We start from the raw sequence: 16984 nt of genomic DNA on the forward strand, positions 1-16984 counted from the left end.
AACTGTGCAAAAAAAGTTGTAGCATGAGCTTTCATAGACTTGGGTTCAAAACATACTGCAGAAATAATCCAGGCTGAGACCGCTTTAACTGCACTGGCTCAGTGCTAGGGAATCTTAGGAACTGTAGTTTATTGTGGCACCAGAGCTCTCTGACAGAGAAGGCTAAATGTCTCACCAAACTCCAGTTCCCACAATTCCCTGGCATTGAGGCAGAGCATTTAAAAGCTCTCAAACTGAATTGTTTCTCTTTTTTTAGTTATTAATTTAATAATAAAATTATTAATTAAAAACTGGATTATTTCTGCAGTGTGTTTTGGACCTTGGCCTACTTCCTCAGAAGCATAGAGTGAGCTGATGCCCATGGGAATTCATGCAGGGTATAGAGATCCTTCCTGGGCATCAGTTCACTCCATGCACCTGAGAAGTAGCATGAAAGCTCATGCTACAACATCTTCCACACAGTTATTCTGAAAGGAGCTGCATGATCTCTTTGCATACTGGTTTTCCAGATTAACAGAGCTATGTTTCTGCATTCTTCCCCATAGAAAGCTTTATTTGTATTAAGCATCGTGAAGATACAATGATGGAAAGCAACATTCTTTGTTACCATTTACCCCATAGTTATTTCCCTTTTGCTACCTCTCCCCTGAAGAGGGTGAAGGTCAGAGGCAAAACCTGGTTTGGCATTTAACTTTCTCTGTGAGAGAGCTCTGGTGCAGACGTCCATGGCATTGAATGATGGTAATTAAAGTGGTGTCAACCTGGATTGTTTCTGCAGTGTGGATGCAACCAACTAGAGTAAGTCAACTTTGTTAAACACCAACAAATGGAGTGAGCTGACTCAATGAGAAGGTTACTTAATGTCATTCATTATGATTCAGTTTACAGACATGTCCCAATAGTACAGCTTCATGTTACTCAGCCAAGGCCTTTGACAAAATAGAATGGCAGTATGATAAAGAAACTTGCCAAGAAAACCCCATGCCTTAGGGTCTTTATAAACAAAAAATTACTTTGAGGCACACAACAACAAGAAACAGCCAAATTTACGAGAGAAACATTCATTACTGCTATCTTAATCATGTACAAAGATTATGAGTTGATGGCATGGACTCAGAGCCCTTTCTGATAAGCAGAGGATGTCTCCACTTCTGTTTGCTCCAGCTGTGAAGGAGCTCCTAGAGAGCGCAGTCAGGCATGACACGGAGACTCATGGAATTAAAAGTCTCGCTAAACGTTTTGTTAATGACCTGGTAATTTCCACAACTGTGCCTACAATTAGCCTAACTAAAGTACATTCTAAATTACAAGAATTTGAAGATGTAGCAGGCATTATAGTCGGAAAAGCACGCTCTTCCTTTTTTAAAACTTATTTGTTTAAACATATCAAAGAGCCAAAGACATTTCTTGTCCAAACTATTGGCTGTATCTCTCTACTAAGTTCATGAGATACTAAGGAATTAACTAGAAGACATTTTCTTTCAAGTTTAAGCCTTTAAAACTAAAACAAAAATTGTCAAATGGAAAAAATTAAAGTTTTCCTTAATAGGAAAAACTGCAGATACTAAAATGTCTGTTCTCACTCTTTAATTTTTTACAGGTATATCCTATAAAAATACAATATAATAAGCTATCAAAATGGCAAAAAATACTGCAAATTACATAAATGAGGACAAAAGCTCTAGAGCAGTGGTTCCCAACCTTCCTAATGCCGTGACCCATTAATACAGTTCCACATGTTGTGGTAACCCAAACCCATGAAATTATTTTCATTGCTACTTCATAACTGTAATTAAATAGGTGTTTTCCAATGATCTTAGGCGACCCCCATGAAAGGGTCATTCGACCCCCAAAGGGGTCCCGACCCACAGGTTGGGAACCACTGCTCTAGAGTATCAAAGAATCTAATATACAGAAGCAGTAAAGGGACAGGGCTTGAAGTCCCGAATCAGGCTTCCTGCTATGAAGTTTTTCAGATTACCAGTAGATAAATGATAAGAATGATTCACCACAGTGATGTACATGCCTGGATAAAAATGGAATATGAAAACTTAAATATGCAGTGGATAAGAGCTCTTGCATTCTGGAAATTTAAGTGCAAATGTTTGGAACTTATATAAAATCTAAATAACAGTTTCAAGGTATTGAATAATTGGAGAGATAAACTTATATTGATACCATCACCATTGATCCCAATTGTATGTCATCCCTTATTTTCTCATCAAGATAAATTTTAACCTACTTAAAGGCTGGTAACAAAAAGGAATATATAGGTGGGTTACAAACCGCCATTGGGGACGTCCTGAGGACGTCCCAGTTTGAAAAAGGGGTGTCTCTTCTAGACGCCCCTTACCCTATCACGGACATAGTCCATACAAAATGGCCGCGCCCTGTTCATACGGGCACCACCATTTTGACGTAGCGGACGCTCTGCGTCCGCACGTGGCACACCAGAAGTGACGCCGCGAGCGTGCCCTTTGGCACTCACGGCGCCTCTTCCGGGGCCTGAGAAGGAGCGCGATTTCCGCACTCCTTCTCTGCAGCGTCCGGGAGCCGTGCCGTTTAAAGGCTGCGGTTCCCGGACGCTGCAAGCGGAGGCAGAGCCAGACCGCTGCTTCTCAGCGGTCTGTAATTCACCATAGACTACCAAAGCTAAGCATAAGTCTGGCAAACAAATCCAAGATCAATTTGCTGCAGTTAAACTGATGGGAATCCAAATAGAGTTGGCCCTTCTTATACACGGATTTTTTATACATGGATTCAAGGTGGCTTCCTGTAAAAGGGGTGACCTTGCTGTTACCTGCTCACCCAGGAAATGGAGGCAGCAGCCAGCGGCAAAAGTCGCGCCAAGACGTGGCTGAAGGATCGCCCTTGCGGGACCCACTCCTGTCCCAGACCTCCATCCGTCTTTCTTCTGCAATTTCTGTCGCAATGCGCCTTTTGGATGGGGTTTTGTCCCACAAAAATGGGGGCCCAATGTTTCCCCTTGTTGTGGAGGAAATTTCTTGTCTCCCTCTCTGTTTTAGTTGGGGAGAATCGCCACGAATGGTGGCTGGAGTCTGGGAACGATTCCTAGACTTCAGCCATTGCCGAGCAGCGCTCCTCCGGAAATCCTATTATGGCTTTTATATTGATCATATTACTTTTATATGGAGCTCGATAATAACTTTCAAATACATTTTAAATTTCATCTTGCCCAGTTAACGTTTTTGTTCCTTGTCTTATTTTTGTTATTACTTTCTTCTCCTTTTCTTTCCTTGATTTGTGGGCTAGCCACTTTCCTGTTTTATTGGCAAATTGAAAATGTGTTAATTTTGCAGACTTTATTTTTTGCTCAATCTCTTTTGTCCATCTTTGTGTGATTTGATGTTTTAAGATCTTTATTTCAGATTGTAACTTTTTATTAGTGAGGTTTTGTTGGAGAGCTTGTTCTTTTGTAATTTGATGTATTTTATTGTTGTAACCTGCCCAGATTCTTCGTGATTGGAAGGGCTAGAAATAATAATAATAATAATAATAATAATAATTATTATTATTATTGCTTTAAATCTTGCATTAGTTCTTGAGTCTTTCTCTCTTTTCTCTTTTTAGTATACAGTTCTTTTGAATGAAAAATCCTCTCATTAAGGCCTTGGAGGCTGCCCATATTATTGTTTTAACAGGTTCATTTTTATTGTTTTCTTTAAAATAAAGTTGAAGGGTCTTTTTAGCTTCCTCTAATGTGTTCTTATTTTGAAGGAGGTAATCTTGTAATCTCCAATTATATCCTCTAGTGGAGTGACTCAAGGAGACCACAATCGGATTGTGGTCTGAAAGAGTTTTAGCTGTTATTTCCATATTCAGAATATCTTTACAAAGACTTTTCGTTGCGAAGCACATGTCTATTCTAGAATGTGCAAAATGACGATCAGAAAAAAAAGTAAAGTCTTTTGCATTTCCGTCTTTAAGTCTCCATACATCCATTAATGTCTCTAGTAAAAGAAAAAACGAATTTGGAAGTTTACCTTGTGTAGCCGAAATACTTCTAACTGATAACTTTGTCCATCTTGGGATCCAATACTCCATTGAAATCTCCTAATAAAATAATATTTTCATAAGAGAAGTTGAGAATCTCTTTTAGTAATATCTGAAAGAATTTGCTTTTGTTGGATTGAGGCGTGTAAACTCCCACAACTAATATTTTTTTATTTTGTATATCAGGTTCTATAGCAATGTATTGTCCGTTTTTATCTTTAAATATCTCTTTGCTTTCTATTTTATGGTTCACATATAGAACAATACCCCTTTTTGTCTTCTCAGCTGCTGAAACATATTCAATACTTAATTTCTTATTTTTAAGAAGTTTTATATCTTTTAGTTTTATCCGTGCCTCTTGCAAACAGACTAAGTCCAGCTTCATTTTTCCAAGATGATGAAACACCCGTTTTCTCTTAATTGGGGCACTCATTCCCTTTACATTCCAGGAAAGAATATTCAAATTAGCTTTAGACATTGATGTTTAGGGTAGTGTATGAACTTAGTTTCTGGTCTTGTCTTTTACTTAGTTATCTAGTCTCAGTCTTCTTCTTCTAATTCCTCTTTAGATAGCTCGAGTTCTTCTTTTTCTTCTATATTTAAATCTTCATCCACTACCTCTTCATCATTCAAATTTTCATCTAGATTTTCTTCTTCAGCGTCTCCAAGTTTTTCTTCTTCTTCTTGAGCATCCTGATTTTCAGTTTGACTTCTGGTTTTCATGGTTCTGTGGATTCCATTTTTCTGTGGTTGTGGTTGTGTTTTATTTCTTCTAACAAATTTATTTTGAATTTCTTGTCCATATCTCTTCCAAAAATCTTTTGTTTTCTGAATTGTATTAAGTTTATACCATTTTTGTTTATAATTCACCGAAATTCCTTCTAACTTTTCCCATTTATAAAGTACAGTGGTACCCCGGGATACGAATGCGCCGCCTTACGAAATTTCCGGGTTACGAAAAAAATCCATTCAATTAAATAGTTCCGGGTTACGAAGGTTATTCCGGGTTACGAAGAAAATTTTTGGTGCTTTTCGGCGCGATTTCGCACGAAATCGCGGCTTTTGCTATTAGCGCCTATGGGCTTTTCGGCTAGCGAAAGTTTCCGGGTTACGAAAGCGGCGGCGGAACGAATTAATTTCGTAACCCGGGGTACCACTGTATCTTCTTCTTACACAATTGCACTGTTAAAAATTTGTAATCCTCCCATTTTTTCAAAATCCTCTTTGGTATGTCCTTATAAATTTTAATTAGTTTATCTTCTATTATAAGAATCTTCTGATAACTTAGGGAGAGGACATCATCCCTAGTCTTTTTCCTACCAAAGTAAACCACAACATCTCTTGGTATATTTTGCTCTCTCGCAAGCAAAGAGTTCACTCTAAAAGTCTTATTGATTTCTCAGGCATATTCCGCTTTAGGTTCCTCTTTGTGTTCTGCCAAGATTGTAACTACATAATCATGCAAGTCCTCATTCTTTCTTTCTTTTAGTCCTCTAATTTTTAAGCTGTTTTCTCTAACTTTAAGTTCTTCCAAAGCTCTTTGGTCTAAGTCTCTCTCATGTTGCGCTTCCAATTTTGTTGATGTTTCTTCTAGTTCTTTTGTTTTAGTCTCTAGATTTTTTATTTTGACATTCGCTTGCTTGACATCTTTTTTAACCTCCTCCAGTGATATAGAGATTTTTTTAATTTCTGATTTAAAGTCTTGTTTTAAGTCTGTCCTCAAATCTTTCATCTCTTGTTGTGGATTAGTTTGCATCCTTTGCATCTCAATATTGATTTTTCTGATTTCTTCTAAGAGAGAGCTTTACTCAAGGGGGGGGGGGGAATACAAATTTCTTCAATTCTTGAAATGATACCACAAGACACAAAGCACAAAAGTTTAGTTTTGCTTTCAAAGTTAGAATTTGGTGTTTAAATTTGGTTTCAATGAAAAGTTTATTATATATTGTCCTTGCTGACCTCTTCTAACATTCAAATTTTAGTTTGTTTTGAATTCTTAACAAAGAATGGATGTCTTCTTTACAAAATATAGATGTCTTCTTTAATAGGTTTTTAGAGTTCCAGCTAACGATTAACTTTTTTCTCTTGTCCTCCCCTTCAGTTCCTCCTTTCTTTCTCTTCCTTACTATTTCCTTTCTTTTCCTCCCCCCCCCCCTTGTCCTTTGTCTCTAATCTTCCCCCCATACTTCTTGTTTTGGTTTATCAGGGAGGGTCCTTGTTTGTCCTTCTTTCTTTAGAAGCTTTTACAAATTTGTTACATAACCTTTCTCTGTGTCTTTCACAAACTTCTCTGAAGTCTTCTTAAGCTTCTAACACCTCATTAGCAGTAGTTTCTATCTCATTTTAAGCTCAGAGCTTGCAAGGCTTTAATTGAAGTACTCTCCGCTTTGTAATTCAAATGGCTCCAAGCACTCTCCCACTCACCCTTCTCGTGCTGGAGACTCTTCAGCTTTTATCCTTGATTTATTGTGCAGGCAGCTGGTGCTAGAATGTCTCAGCGTTTTTGGAGGGTTGGGCTCTCGACTCCCCCACACTCTCTGGCCGCGGCTTGGGCTGGCTCTGAGATTTTCCTATGCATTAAAACACCACTAATATCAGCTGGAACCAACTCTGTTGCAGACACGCTGGGTGGGTTCAAGCCTTTGTGAGATCCAACACCTCTCCCATGCCAGGGAGTGTTGCGGTGCAAAGCTAAATATGCCTGTGAGACAGTTGCCAAAGTTCAGTCTCACTAGCTGTTTGCATTTGGCTTTCAGGCCCTCAGAAAAGAGCTATCTGGTGGAGCTCCACCAACTTGCTCCTCGTGCCTGCGCTCACCCACCAGAAGGGGGAGGTATCCGCTTTGATATTCTGAATGGGGAAAATGGCTTCATTTTGTGACTTAAAAATCAATTTCACTGCTTTCACTCTTGAGAATTGGTTCTCTCCCATTGAGAGTCCTGTTCATCAGTCATTTTAATAAAAGGCATACTCTGAAAACTCTGCAGTATTGGATTTTTGGGCAGTTTTTGCAGGGAGTAATGAAGCACTGTTGTACAAAGACCTTCTGTCTCCCTTCTGGTTGGCAGCCTGCTTGGAAATTGCAACTGTCAGGAAGATGGGTCAGATTTCTACACTGCATTGAAAAGTCAGGTTGTGAAGGCTGCTTTTACTGGAGAAACTTACCCTGGAGATGCAGACACAACATCTTCATGGTAACACAGATGCATTCTATGACACTTGGTTTCCCTGGACTTGTTACATGAATTGTAATAGCCTTAACTGTGTTCTCCCTTATGCTCACAGAGAGCTGTGGAAAGATACCTTGTGCTGGTGTTTTGCTATCCACATTGTGATTGTGGCTCTGTGTGTGTGTGTGTGTGTAGAATATTAAACTGGAGGATGAACATTTAAAGTTGTTTTTCTTGTGTAGTGTTTATTGTTTTATTTTTTCATATGGTTGCTTTGTGTATTAAGCAAACTTGCAGTGTGTGAGAGGGTGAAGGGCCTACTCTCTGGGGTTCCATTAATTCTTTCAATGCTCTTGTTTCTTTACAGGTGTCTCCCTGTTTAAGCGTGCTCTCGTGGCTGCTGTTTGTCAATGACACAGATGTTCTAGCTGACGCATGTTGGGCACTCTCATACTTATCTGATGGACCCAATGATAAAATACAGGCTGTGATTGATGCTGGAGTCTGTAGGAGACTTGTGGAGCTGCTAATGTAAGGACTTTAGATCAAGCAAATACGTTAATTATTTTCACTTTCCATTAAGTCAGTCATTATCCTGTTCCTTGCATTGATGTCAAATTGGCCTTAATCAGTTATCTGATAGCATATTATCTGGAACTCAGCACTAATAACTACCCTCAGACTTTCAAATATATGCTGAATAATGCTGCTGTTTGAGTTAATGAGAAGCAGGCCTTTTTCCCCCATTCTTCAGTAGAGAAACAGTATATTTGTGCCAACATTTCCCACTACATTTTTAAATACAAGCTTGTATCAGAAACCAAGTTATGAATGATCTAACCTTGGAAGAAGCTGTTACAGGCTACTAATTGATTACAAGTGTGTGCCCCCCCTTTCTAGGCTGTTATACAAAATCACTGTAAATTTACATTTACATTTATTGTAAATTTATAAGGTGAGTTGTTGTTGTTGCTGCTGTGTACCTTCAAGTTGATTCTGACCTATGGCGATCCTGAACCTGTCATGGGGTTTTCTATGCAAGATATCTTCAGAAGAGGTGTGCTATTGTTTTTCCCTGAGGCTGAGAGAGTGTGACTTGTCCAAGGTCCCCCAATGAATTTACATGGCCAAGCAGGGAATTGTACCCTGGTCTTCAGAGTTGTCTTGCCTTTAATTATATCACTGTGCCATCATACATGGGTTTCTAGAAAAAGTTAATAATAATAATAATTATTATTTATTTATTTATTTATTTATTTATAACCCGCCTCTCCCTGTGTTGGATCAAGGCGGGTAACAGCATATAAAAAGAGAGAACAATAAAATCAAAGGCACAGAAACGGTAGATAAAAGTATACTAGACTCCAAATTCCCACTCCCCTCCCCCCCAATAAGAAGGCAATAAAAACAGATCTCTTCTGGTGGGTCTTCCCAAATTGATCCCCTAATCTCATTCTCCACTTGCTAAATTGTTCTCTTCGGACTGATTCATTCTTGACTGATTTTATTGCCCATTGTTTGGGAATTGCTTTTAATGTTAATTAATATTTTTCATTTATGAAAAATTCCAAAGAAAGAAGTATGGTATTGTCACAGCAGGGATATGTCTTTATGTTAAGTGAATTAGTTTTGTCTTCTTTTCCATTCTATTGTTTTTTTAAAGACAGTTTTAATATGTGTGTGAGGGTCCCAGTCTTTCCTTTCATGAACATGTAGAAGCTAAATACCTACTTCTTGGCTAAACAGTGTAAAACCTTTTTGCAGTACCAGCCACCAGAAATCTTCATAAGAAGCAATCCTTTGCAATTTCCAATTATCAATTATAAACTGATTGTCACTTATTACATACCAGAATTTGTGTAGCATACTAGGAATGTGCTACACCAGTTGAATCAGTGAAATACAGTTGTCCCTCCATATTCGCTAGGGTTAGGGGAACAAGACCCCGTGAATATGGAAAAAACGCAAATAACAAAAACACTGTTTTTACCTGAGAGGACAACTCTCTAGGAATCTCTAGGTCCTCCAGTGCAACTCTGTGGTCAATGTCCAACATACACTGACCATAGAATGGCACTGGAGTAGCTACAAATGGTCTTTCAGTGCAACGTTTAGTTAAAGTTGACCACAGAGTTGCACTGGCGGACCTAGACAGTCCTAGAGAGAACATACTAATGAAATCCGTGAATAATCAAATCCGCAAATATCAAAGCCGCAAATATGGAGGGATGACGGAAGCAAAGAAGGATGTGAAGTTTTACACTTTTAATAACATGTATTAGCTTTTGTGATGCATTATGAAAACTGCTGGTTCTCAGAAACAAAATGAATAAATTAAAAATGATATTCGACTAGAGACTTTTCATTTGGTTGACCACTTCTGAAAACCTGGTCCCTTACACCATAGAATCATAGAGTTGGAAGGGACCACAAGGGACATCCAATCCAACCCCCTTCTGCCATGCAAGCAGACACCATCTGAACCCTCCCTGTGACAAATGGCCATCCTGCCTCTGCTTAAAATCAGTCTTCAAAGAAGGAGACTCCACCAGTTATATGAAGTAAGAGGCTCAGATCCTAAAGGTGACTTTCTGTTCTTGCAAATGCTGTTTTCAGCAGAGTGGAAGAGATGTTGATAAAGGGAGAAACATTGCAATTCAGATGTATTGTTTCATTTACACAAGGCTTTGCCCAGTCAGATTCCATACCATTAACAGTATAGTTCAAATTCCTTAACATGCATACAAAATAAATTCCTAGTGGCTGGGACTCAATCAATTCCCAGAGCATTTTCCAGTGGCAAATGGTTTGTGTTCCAGTTATTAGAAGTTGCTTTATACCATCCCTTCACTTGCAGCTAGCAAAAGAAATCTTGCAGCTGGTAGAAAAAAATCTTCCTATATCACATCTTTTCCAGGGACATGGCATACCAATATCAAGAGTAAAGATTATTTTACTAGATTCCTTCTATAACATGTACTGTATAACAGTGGTGTTTCATGGTCATGTTTGCCATCTGTGGGGCCTCTTCATTCCATAGCATGTAAAACTGTTAAACTAAACACTTTTCTGTTTTTAGGCACAATGACTACAAAGTGGTATCTCCTGCCTTGCGAGCAGTTGGGAATATTGTTACGGGGGATGATATCCAGACTCAGGTATGCTGCTTACTGGAATTATTTTTACTGATTTTAAGGTGATCAAATATTTCAATAGAAGCGTATTGCTCCTTTAATCCTCAAAATTTGAGGGCAGAGCTGAATATTTTTAAAGTGAAATGTATCTATAACCACAGCCTTTAAGTCAGGGGTGCCCAACTTGGAAGGAGGTATGGGCCAAAATTAAGATCGGCTAAGGTTGTTCGGGCCGCCAGCAGTTTTAGGTGAAATGTAGGACATTAAAAAATGGGGGGCATGGCCAAATAAAAGCTGGAAGCAAAATGCAAATCCATACTTCTTATCCATGCTCAAAATAGAGGATACTGTGGAATCTCTCCTCCTGGACAGGAAGGCTAAGATGGGGGACATATCTGAGAAAAGGTGGGAAAGTCTAGTCATCCTACCAGGGGGCAAGGCATCCCCTCCCTCCCTCCCTCCCTTTCTTTCTTTGTTTACTTCCTACCTACCTCCTTTCCTTCCTTTATTATTTCCTTGTTTCTTTCTTTCTTTCATCCCTCCTCCCTCCCTCCTTTCTTTCTTTCTTTGCTTCCTTCTTTCCTCTCTCCCTCTCTCCTTCCTTCTTCCTTTCCTTCCTTCCTTCATTTCCTTGCTTCTTTCTTTCCTCCCTTCCTCCTTCCTCTCTTTCCCTTCTTCCTTTGTCCCTCCCTCCTTTTTCTTTCTTTTCTCCCTTCTTTTTCTTTCTTTTCTTCCTCCTATCCTTCCTCCCTTCTTTCTTTCCTTCTCCACTTCTTCGTTTCCTTGATTCCTCCCTCCCTCCCTCCTTTCTTTCGTACCATGAGTGCATCCGCCATTATTTCCCCTGCAGCTTACCTTCCGCATAAGGTTAAAGCCAAGTATGGCACACCCGCATATGGCGCAGGCTCTCTGTATTTTTAAATTTTCTTTTATAATACCACATCTTACCAGATTTTCACTTTAACCAAAGGAAACTATATACGTGTAAATAAATTTAGGCTGTGCATACAATATTATATTTTAAAGGTATAATTTTGCTAGTTGCTTATGTTACAACTATTGTCATTACATTCAGTAATATATGGGAATTGTGATTTATAAAGAATTAGTACAAAAACTATTATTAAGGATTCTGTTGGTGTGGTATGGGAGGAGGTCAGTGGGGGTGACACCATGAGTTGCTGCATTGTGTGATGCCAATCCTAGTGACATCTTTATCTGTTGTTAACACTATAGTATGCATTTGTAGAGGAATTGAGCATAAAAGGGACTCTGGAGCTTCAAGAGACAGCATTCATGGTTGCAAAGATGAGAAAGGAGGGAAAGACTCTCAATGTGGATCATTCCAACAACAACCTTGGGACCCAAACATGACTCAGAAAGAAGTCATGACAAACTAATAGTTGTAGCAGAAAAGAATGGAGAGTAGCATTGTATGTCAAAGACAAATTCAGTTGATTACTGTACAATTGAGAGTGATCAGAATGGACTAGATGACAGCATTTAAATAAAAATAAATGGAGAAATAAATAAAACCAACATTGTAGTAGGAGTCTACTACTGGCAACCAAACCAAGAAAAGGTAGTAGATGATGATTTTAGAAACTCATCTCAGAGATCTCCATGAAGCAGGAACTGGTAGTTATGGGGGCCTTCAATTATCCTGATATCTTCTGGAAGACTCTCCAATGAATTCCTGCTGTGCTTTGCAATAGAAATAGCACTAGCACTTTACATTTCTATACCACTTCAAGTGGTTTACAGCGTGTAAGCCAATTGCCCCCAAACAAGTGGGGTACTCATTTTACCAACCTATGAAAGGATGGAAGACTGACTTAACCTGGAGCTGTATGGGTTTGAACACACAACATTGTAGCTGCAGTACAGGCATTTATCCACTGCACCACCGGGACTCCATGCAGATAATTTCCTTTTTCAAAAGGTGGAGGAAGGAACAAGGGGATCACAAATCCTAGACTTGATCCTAACCAATAGGGAGATTGATCACTAGAATCAAAGCAACTGTTTAGCTAGAAATACTAAAGAAAAAAGACGCCCAGGATGGATGAGATTAAAATCACATTCACACACAATATTATCACTAGTTTAGTAATGGTTGGAATACTTTAGATGTCATTTATTTGGATTTCAGTAAAGCGTTTGTTAGGATTCCCCAGAATGGATGGGAATACTTGTTGGATAGGTCCATAATTGGATGGAAAACTGTATTCCGCAAGTGGTCATCAATAGCTTCACTTACAACTGGAAAGGAGTCTCGTGGAGTGCCTCACAGTTCTGTCCTAGGTCCATGGCAGAATATCATCAATGACAAGGTGGAGGGAATCTTTTTTGAGTTTGCACATGATACAAAACTGGGAGGGGTAGCTAACACATTGAAAGATAAGAATAGAAACCGAAAGGACCTAGATAAACTAGAAAATTAAGCAGAAATTAATACAGTGAAATTCAACACAGACAAGTGCAAAATTCTGTGTTTAGGTCACACAAACCAAATGCACAGATATAAGATGGGGAATACTTGGCACAGCAGTGCTACATGCAAAAAGGACCATGGGGTTATTGGTGATCATATATTGAACATGAGCCAGCAGTGTGATGCAACAGCAAAGAAAGTGAATGCTGTTTAACTTGCATTAATAGAAGCATACTTTCCAAGTTGAGGGAAATAATAGTCCCATTATATTTTTTGCTACTTATGAACTTTGGTGCTTCATTTTAGGAAGGTGTAACCAAATTGGGACAGGTTCAGAAAAGGTCAGCAAGTATGATGTAAGGAGTTCAAAATATATGAGGAAAGGTTAAAGGAGCTGGGCATGTTCAGACTGATGGGTGACATGATCACACTCCTTAAATACCTCAAGGGTTGTCACAGAGAGGAAGGCATAGGCATGTTCTCTTCTGCTCCAGAGGGTAAGACCAGGTCTAATCTGATTCCCCCACCACCATTCCCTTCTCCATTTGTGTTGTGTCTTTTTAGATTGTAAGCCTGAGGGCAGGGAACCGTCTATTATCCCCTCTGTTGTAAGCCGCCTGGATTCCCAGTGATTGGGCGGCATCTAAATAAATCCTATTATTATTATTATTATTATTATTATTATTATTATTATTAATGGTCTGGAGTTTCAGAAGTGTTGAACCTTAGAAAGATCTTCTTGCCAGTAAGGTGTTTGTCAGTGGAACCAGTTACCTAGAGAGAAGGTGGGGGTCTCATTCAGTGGCTTTCTTCAAAAAGAGGCTGCATAGCTATCTGCTGGGGGTGCTTTAGCTGGATATTAAAATAAAAATAAATAAATAAATAAACAAAATTATATTCTGCATAGAGAAGGAGGTTGGAGTGAATGACCTGTGAATCCCCTGCCAGCTCTATGATTCTATAGAGTTACAAGCTTGGTAGATATGGGGAGTTCTGTGGTTGTAGTATACACTGTATGTTGATTTCAGTAATACTTTTACCAGGATCCCCCATGATATTCTTGCAGGCAAGCTGGTGCACTGTGGGCTAGATGGTGGTATGGTTAGGTGGATCTGTAATTGGTTAAGAGAGGGTGCTCACTAATAGTTGATTTTCATCTTGGAGAGGAGTAACAAGTGGGTTTCCTCAGAATTCTGTCATGGATCAAGTGTTGTTTAATATCTTTATGAATGATTCAGATGATGCAATAGAAGGCTTGCTAAAGTAGCAAGGAAGGACATAAAAGAAGATAAGTTTGAGTATACCTGGAAGTCATTTATTACTTATATTGCTAAAGCAAATACTGGATTTAGATCTCTTCCTGATCAAGAGAGAATTTGAAAAAAAATGAATATTGAAGATTTTGATTATTATATAAACAACATGTTATTCTATGGAATATAATTCATATTTATGATGATTGTCAGGGATAAGGTTCATGACTTTATGAACCTTATGACTTTCTTTAGTGGCATTTTGCCATGTGGTTCTGATTAATGCATAGGACACCCCACTCGCAGTATACTATGTACATAAATTTCAACATGAAAATACTAATATTCTCTATTTAGATTACAATAGATATATAAGCAAATATAGTAGTTATCTAGATGAATTCAAAGATTACATAATATTTATATTGTGACAATGAAAATGAAACAATAATGATGTCACGACACCAAATCATTACAACTATCCTTGTCATCCATTCTAAGATACTGTGTTGGTGATAGTTAACTCTGTATCAGTGGAGTGCATTGTATCTTTTTTTAAATTATTTTTATTAAGCACACAAGTTTGAATAAATAAATAAATATACAGTACACTCAAAATAATCCCCTCAACACAAAATACAAATGCATATGCAAAATAATTACTATATATATATGACATCCCCCAAACTATTAAGTCAAAATATATAAAATTTCCTCAATGCCATATTCAAGTTATACTTATACAGTGCTACCTCGGGTTACGAATTTAATTCGTTCCGCGGCGCCGTTCGTAACCCGATACATTTCGCAACCCGAAAAAGCCGCTGGAAAGCCGCTAGCCACGGTTTGAATTTCGCGCCGAAAAGATTTTCGTAACCCGAAAAATCATTCGTAACCCGGAACAGTTTTTTTAAATCTAACTTTTTCGTACCCCGGAAATTTCGTAACGCGGTGAATTCGTATCCCGGGGTACCACTGTACATGCTATTATGCAATTACGCATACTATTATCTTTATATTATCTTATAAAACCCAATTTTACCAATTGTAGTTTCAAAAAGTTGATAAACATATCCCAGTCTTCCTTAAAGTTGACCAAAGATTTTTCTTTATTTAACATCATCAATTTGTCCATTTCATCAAGCTCATATATCTTTACCAACCAGTCTTCTTGTGTTGGAATAACAGTGCAGTGGATTGTATCTTAAGAATGGATTGTATTTTAAGAACGAATGCAATGGAATGGATTGTATCTTAAGAACTGCAGAGAGACACCATGAAGCTGGAGACATATTCAGTGCACATGTTAAAAGGAAGATGCAGATTTCCTATGCACATGGTAGTAATTAGATTTGCCCAAATTGTGTTGTCGTTCAAACTGTAAAAAGACCATTGATTCTTAATCCTGTAGTCACTTCATACACTAGTAATGTTGGAACAGAATCTTCACAGTGTAGTTATGATTGTGGCTGCAATGATGTTAGCAAAAAATGGTGACTCTGGGGCTATACAGACTGGCCATTAAGGCCAGCCTGGGGACAGAGTCGGGCATACTGTCCATATGATACATGTCTTGACTCCATCTCCAGGCCAACGTGATGCCGCACAGAGTCACAGTGCTCCTCTTACACTGTGTCTAGATGATGCAGTGCCAAAGGAGCACCGAAAAGCCGTGGCACCAACAGTTATGGCACCCTTTCCATGACACAGAAAGGAGGCACTTTTTGCGGCTCCTTTTTGTACCACGGAAAGGCGAGGCAGAGAGAGGCAACTGCAGGCAGTCTGTACAACCCCTCTGTGTCTTGAAAGGAATGGTTATTTAAATCATGGAAAGTGGCAGTGCTAATGTAGTGACTTGAATTAGTTTATATCAGAGAGAATGCAACTGAAACTTTATAATTCAGGGTGTCTGCTTCCTTTGCAGTTTGTTTATCTGCACATTTTCAAATGCATTTTTATTCCCTGTCAAGGTGTTAAACAGCTCTGGGTCCAGAAAAGAGCATTCTTGAGAGAAAACCATATTAGTCTTTTGCAGCAAAAACAATAGAGGGTCCTGTTGTTGTGTGCCTTCAAATCATTTCTGACATGGTGACCCTTGGGTGGACCTATCACAGGGGTTTCTTGGCAAGATTTGTTAGAGTGGGGTGGTTTTTGTCTTCCTCTGAGACGGAAAGAATATGACTTGTCTAAAGTCACCCACTGGGTGGGTGACTGAGTGGGAATTCAAACCCTAGTCTCCAGAGTCCTAGCCCAGCACTCAAACCACTATACCACTGTACCAGCAACCACTCTGGCTATCAAAGGGCCTTGTACCACCTTATAAACTAGAAAAGGTATTGTGTCATGAATAAAAATTCTTGATGAGAAATTCCCTTCTTAGGATAGCCTTCTAAGCCTAGGTTGGCCCATTAGCAACTGCTCACTCCTCTAGTCCATTAGGCAATTACTGTAGATCAGCAAATTCTACCTCTTATTTCCTTACTTTGCTTGGAAGCACATCTAGTGAGATTGGATCAGAGTCTGCCCCTTGAAGGAGACTTAAGGTTTTTTAGTACAATTATTTCAATGATTCCACATACAGCTTCCTTGTACACCTTATTCTGAGAGTGCTGTGCTACAAGACATCGAGATCCATTCATATAAAAAGGTCTAAGTTACTGAGGAGTTGTTGACTCCATTCATTCTTAGTTTGTTTGGATTGCCTGTCTCCTCTTCATTCCAAGTAAAGGAGTTCAATGGCCTCAAATTCTGAGATGAAAACATATTTACCACTAAGTATTTTGCTTTATCTCTCACTATACTCTCATTTCTAATGTGCATTTAAAAGATGTTTTATGTTGCTCTTTCTGCAACATAAAACATGTTGTCCTGTCCCTTTTTCTCTTCAGGAAGACCACTTTATGCTTCTCTTTATTCCATTAAATTTTTTGGCTTTTAAAACATCCTTTCCTTACTTTAGATCAGCAAAGAATTCTTAAT

At 38.7% G+C, this 16984-nt stretch overlaps 1 protein-coding gene across 7 annotated transcripts in view; it reads left to right on the plus strand.

Moving 5' to 3' along the window:
* Positions 1 to 16984, plus strand: part of LOC149323482 (importin subunit alpha-5) — a 69618-nt gene that overhangs the window by 41075 nt on the left and 11559 nt on the right. For all 7 annotated transcript variants that reach the window (XM_089489023.1, XM_089489021.1, XM_089489027.1 and 4 more), the window contains 2 exons: positions 7552 to 7715; positions 10264 to 10342. In XM_089489023.1, coding sequence (XP_089345149.1) covers positions 7552 to 7715; positions 10264 to 10342 — 243 coding nt within the window. The remainder of the gene's footprint in view (positions 1 to 7551; positions 7716 to 10263; positions 10343 to 16984) is intronic.

Source organism: Sceloporus occidentalis, unplaced genomic scaffold (assembly GCF_023333645.1).
Source record: "Sceloporus occidentalis isolate IW3139 unplaced genomic scaffold, rSceOcc1.0.p SCAF_1, whole genome shotgun sequence".
Taxonomy (NCBI): Eukaryota; Metazoa; Chordata; class Lepidosauria; order Squamata; family Phrynosomatidae; genus Sceloporus; species Sceloporus occidentalis.